Source organism: Glandiceps talaboti, chromosome 17, assembly GCF_964340395.1.
Source record: "Glandiceps talaboti chromosome 17, keGlaTala1.1, whole genome shotgun sequence".
NCBI classification, from domain to species: domain Eukaryota; kingdom Metazoa; phylum Hemichordata; class Enteropneusta; family Spengelidae; genus Glandiceps; species Glandiceps talaboti.
The window spans coordinates 18,866,500-18,872,208 of NC_135565.1; the positions used below are offsets into that span (position 1 = coordinate 18,866,500).

Sequence of the window (5,709 nt, forward strand, 5' to 3'; positions counted from 1 at the left end):
GATATATGATATGATATGATATGATATGATATGATATGATATGATATGATATGGTATGATATGGTATGATATGGTATGATATGATATATGATGTATGTGATGTGATGTGATGTGATGTGATGTGATGTGATGTGATATGATGTGATATGATATGATATGATATGATATGATGTATGTGATGTGATGTGACGTGACTTGACGTGACGTGACGTGATATGATATGATGTATGTGATGTGATGTGACGTGACTTGACGTGATGTGACGTGACGTGATATGATATGATATGATATGATGTATGTGATGTGATGTGATGTGACGTGACGTGACGTGACGTGATATGATATGATGTATGTGATGTGATGTGACGTGACGACGTGATGTGACGTGACGTGATATGATATGATGTATGTGATGTGATGTGATGTGACGACGTGATGTGACGTGACGTGATATGATATGATATGATATGATGTATGTGATGTGATGTGACGTGACGACGTGATGTGACGTGACGTGATATGATATGATATGATATGATGTATGTGATGTGATGTGATGTGACGTGACGTGACGTGACGTGATGTGATGTGATGTGATGTGATATGTTTTATTCAGTACTATACAGTACAAGCGAACAATGACAAATACTAGTACAAGGAAGATACAAGAAAGTTTATTGAAGTAGAGATAACACATAATAATTGTACATACAACATTAACATCTGCTGTCTGTCTGTCTGTCTGTCTGTCTGTCTGTCTGTCTGTCTGTCTGTCTGTCTGTCTGTCTGTCTATCTGTCTCCCTGCCCCCTCTCTCTCCCCCTCTCTACCCCTCTCTCTCACTCTCTCTACCCCCTCTCTCCCCCGCAAGAAATTGTGAAATTATACAATTTAAGGTAATTACAATTTTACGGTATGTTATATGATCTTATATGTGCGGGTATTGCCCGGCGTCACTTTATATCATATATAGACTGCTCATAAAGCCAATGCAATTTGGAAAGTATTAAATTTAAAGACCTATACTGCGAAAACAAGGTAGGTAGCACATGACGGTATTTTGTAACGACTTCCTGTATACAAAGAAAATACAGACATTGATACTCGAGCCGTATGAATAATTCATTTTTGCTTAGATTTCTGCTTTATAAAACAATTTCACCGTAGCTTCATACTTGGGAAATCAATGAGAAACAACATTGACCGAGTGTATGTTTGAAACTCAATATTTTGCAGAAAGCTAAAATATTGTGTAAAATTAAAGTTTTTTTTATATTCTATTCACAATAACAACCATTTACACAGTTATTAATCTTTGCAGTGTGTTGACTTACAAACAAGGACTTGACATATTGTTTCACATTGACTTTTCAAGTAGGAAGCCATGATGAAATTGTTTTATGAATGAGTTAAAAATCAAAATAAATACCAAATCCTCATCCATATGGCCACTTTTAAAATGATACATTGTGCCTTTTCTTATCTATTTTTAGATTTGTAGCAGTCAAGTTTTTGATTGACATTGAGATAAAGTGTATCACTTTATATGTATACATGCTATCAATATATGACTTCATGTCACAGGAAAATAAACTTGTTGTATAACAACAAAGACAGAAAAATCATCATGCTACAGCCCCTTTCAAATTACCGTTCACTGGCTCTGTTTGATATAACCATGCAGAAAACAGTGAGAAACTGCACATGCTACATTTTGTCTCAAATGAAATGAACTACCATATGGAGACATCAAACCATTGACGTCCGCGTGTCTGCGTCTAGGTTCAATGCACTTTGGTTTATTTCATAATTAGACAAAATGTAGTAACAGACTGCTATCTTGCTATCTTAGTGTACGTGCAGTTTCTTATTAGTTTCTACGTGATTTTACCAAACAGAACCTGTGAACTGTAACTTTAACTGTAACTGTACCTCGTTTGTGCAGTGTTTCCTTATTCATACACCAAGGCATCTACTTCACACTTTATTTGTATTCTACGACCTTGGTACTATTTATTTTCACTTTTTTGTACCTCATTTCTGCAATGCATACACCAAGGCATCTACTTCATACTTTATTAGTATGCTATGGCCTTGGATCTATTTTTATTTTCATTTTTTTATGTTATCTACATAAAAGGACTAAGTTGACCTTTGCCCCAGTGCATCTAGTGACACGATAACTTTAAATTTAGATTCATTGATATCATCCAAACGTTTTCCCTACTCTGTCCCTTATTTTACCCTCCATTGCGATGACGTCATTCTATGTTGTACATTGCGGTCGTCAAAGTAAACAAATGGCGGGAACAGAGCCAAGGCTCATTTGTCAAACTTTTCTGTGGAGAATTAAGGTAATTTTTTGTCTAGACTATGTGTAGACATCAACTGTTAGCCACGTTGACATGTGGAACAGATACGCTTGCTAACATGCAGATATTTTATTCTATTATTGAAACTTTTGAAATTTGGATAGTATTTGTGAGATACCGTGTTTGCGAGTATGTGTATGTGTGTGTGTGTGCGCGAGAGAGAGAGAGAATGATGTATGTATGTATTTTTGTATGTATGTATGTATGTAAACATGTATGTATGTATGTATGTATGTAAACATGTATGTATGTATGTATGTATGTATGTATGTATGTATGTATGTATGTATGTATGTATGTATGTATGTATGTGTGGGGGTAGGGAAGTGGCACTAATAGTTACAACGTTTACTTCCTAGTTACTTCAAGGTGTATTCTTGATAAATTTATATAGCTGATCACGTGACTGATTAGATGGGAAAGATTCCGATTTACATGCATCATGTAGTGAATGGAATAATCTTTCATTCATTCTGACTTTAAGATTCAGCATAGTACACATTCTCAATTCGATGTTGGCGTACAAATGTGACACAATTATACGAACATTATTATGAGTTGTATATTTTATTTCAGTTAAACCAGCCAAGCCTAAAATATCACTTTTACAACACTATACCGAAATGTCAAACATACCCAGAAAAGAAAAAAAAAGACGAATATCAGTTATCTTACATTCCAGGTGTATTTTGTGATTTCATGTAAAAATAAATTCAAAAAGTAACCGTTTATTATAGAATATGCATATTGTTAATTATTTACATAATTTTATCTGTTTAGCATAACCTACACGAATTAAATAAGTAAATTCATTTGCTATATAATTTATGATACATTATTTACATTTGATATGTATACAATTTTACTGAGCGGCACTGCCACAGTAATAGTTGTGTGCACTTTCACTTTATCAGACGTAATTTACATAATATAAAGTATTGATTTTACGCACATCAAACGTCACTTCCGCCTAACCTTTTCCGCGTGTATCGGTCATTTTACTTACAGCATTATATTTTAGAAATTTTTGTTTTGATGACCATTTTTGTACACTCACTTTTCTTTTTGACCGAAATCCTACAAATACTTATAGTATCAAGATTACGTTGTAGAAGTATCATTCTCATTTTTTCAAGAATAAAGTAGATTATCAAAATTCAATGCGAAAGAGGTTAAAGGTCACGTGATGTCTAGTACTGAAGGTAATGATTGGTTAAAATGTAGGAAGCCCCAACAAATAGAAATCGCCTTTATTAAATCGACTTGATGCATCAAAATCCGACTGCTCTTTTCATGAATATTATCTCCAGTATAGAAATGTCAACCCAACTAACCAAATTTGGCTAAAAATCTACCTTTGTGCAGTATCATCAGACAAATCAACCTATAATTTTACATTCTGAGTTTAGCTTTGTTTCTAATGGGTTTTTTTCTAACAAGTAACGGATCACTAACCATGCGGCTGATATGAGCAAAGGTGTTTTAAAACGTCGTCTTTGATAAACCTCAAGTTAAAATTCAAACGATACAAGTCTATTCAATAATCCCTCTATAATTATCACTCTTTAAAACAATTTACTAGTATTAACCCAAACTAAGAGTATATTGGTTCGTTTGTTACAAACATACTTTAACATTACCGCAAAGACCACATAGCAGGTTTGTCGAGGTAATATTGATGATTTTTTTAAAACTCTGATCTCTGTTGTCCAGTTCGTATTATGGGTGTGGAAACTTCTGGTTAAAATGTATTACCCAAAAGTTAATATTTTGATACGATTCATTCTTATTTTTCGAAAAGTACGGAATTTTTATCTTGATTATGAAAGCCTTGTGATTTGTCTGTCTGTCTGTCTGTCTGTCTGTCTGTCTGTCTGTCTGTCTGTCTGTCTGTCTGTTTGATATTGTGTACCTTCCACGATAGTATAACATCACAATTTCGTGCAATTTTCACTCAAGAGCGTAAAGGCTAACAGTGGAAATAATAAACAAACAAACAATTAAGCATATCATGTTGGCTTGGAAATTTGCTGTGGAACGAGGACGCAAATGACCAAATTTACAAATTTCATATCATCATTATCTAAAATATATATATACACAGTTAACATTCACTAGTCGACGAGAAATCTTCAAGTGTGATGCCTTCATTATTTTTGAAAAAGAAATGTTTAGCTCTTCAAGTTGATAATCCGCCAAACAGTTTAACTAAGAAGCCGAAAATGTGTCGGCTGTAAAACTACAAATTAGCCTTTCAAAGAAAATAAATACCTTAAGTTTACAAAATAGATTTAAATTTAGTCATAGCGGTGAAACAGATGCATATTTATTTTTTTAATATTTCATAACCTTTGACCTTTCTTTTGACTTGGTTACATCAATTTGTAAAACATTCTGGTCAAAATGATACATTTTCCAAGTGGTCAGACGATATGTTTCTATCAAATTATTATTTATCATTTTAATCATATTTGAATAAAGTTTTATGATCGTAAATAATAAATACAATATAATAGTATTTTGGTTTTGTAGTGCCATATTGCAATAAAATATAGTTTGTACTGTTGCTATTATCAATATACTCTCCATGTAAATCGAAAAGTAAGAACTCTGTATTTCTTTAAATTAAGAGAAAAAAACGTGCTTGAGCTCCTTTGAGATATTGCGAACCGGGAAGATTGTACGGAAGCATGCAACACTACCATTAGTGTACGGTGCACAGTCAGAAATTAATATAACAGTGGATGTCGGACTGCACTGATCATTCATTCTCGTGCGTTTTGTCAGTTCACATAATGTCCAACAGCTTACATTGGCATCACTCTCTCTTTCGAGTTCTTTTCTTGTTTGAAATTAACGAGGGCAGTGAGAGCGGGTGTTCGGTGTAACTATGACAACAGCGTGTTGTAACTTTAAGGGTTGACAAACTGATAAACCAGTCTTTGTGATTTTTCGGTTTTCTTCATTATACCCTTCTTATAATATTGTCTGATAGATCGACTAAGTTTGTCATAGTTCATGTTGGGTCGGTTTTTTCTCTGTCCCCAAAGTTTGGCCACTTCCACTGAGTCATCGATTCTGAAGATACCTGAAGTGAGATATAAAAATAGTTTGGTCATTCAATCAATCGATCAATCAATCAATCAATCAATCAATCAATCAATCAATCAATCAATCAATCAATCAATCAATCAAACAATCAATCAATCAATCGGTCAGTCAGTCAGTCAGTCAGTCAACAAACCAACCAACCAACCAACCAACCAACCAAACAACCAACCAACCAACCAACCAACCAACCAATCAATCAATCAATCAATCAACCAACAAGCAAGCCA

General features: G+C 33.9%; 1 protein-coding gene across 2 annotated transcripts in view; it reads right to left on the bottom strand.

Moving 5' to 3' along the window:
• Positions 1 to 3,052: 3,052 nt before the first annotated feature.
• Positions 3,053 to 5,709, bottom strand: part of LOC144448391 (SAM pointed domain-containing Ets transcription factor-like) — a 10,668-nt gene continuing 8,011 nt past the window's right edge. For both annotated transcript variants that reach the window (XM_078138618.1, XM_078138617.1), the window contains exon 8: positions 3,053 to 5,459. In XM_078138618.1, coding sequence (XP_077994744.1) covers positions 5,284 to 5,459 — 176 coding nt within the window. In that variant the 3' untranslated portion in view covers positions 3,053 to 5,283. The remainder of the gene's footprint in view (positions 5,460 to 5,709) is intronic.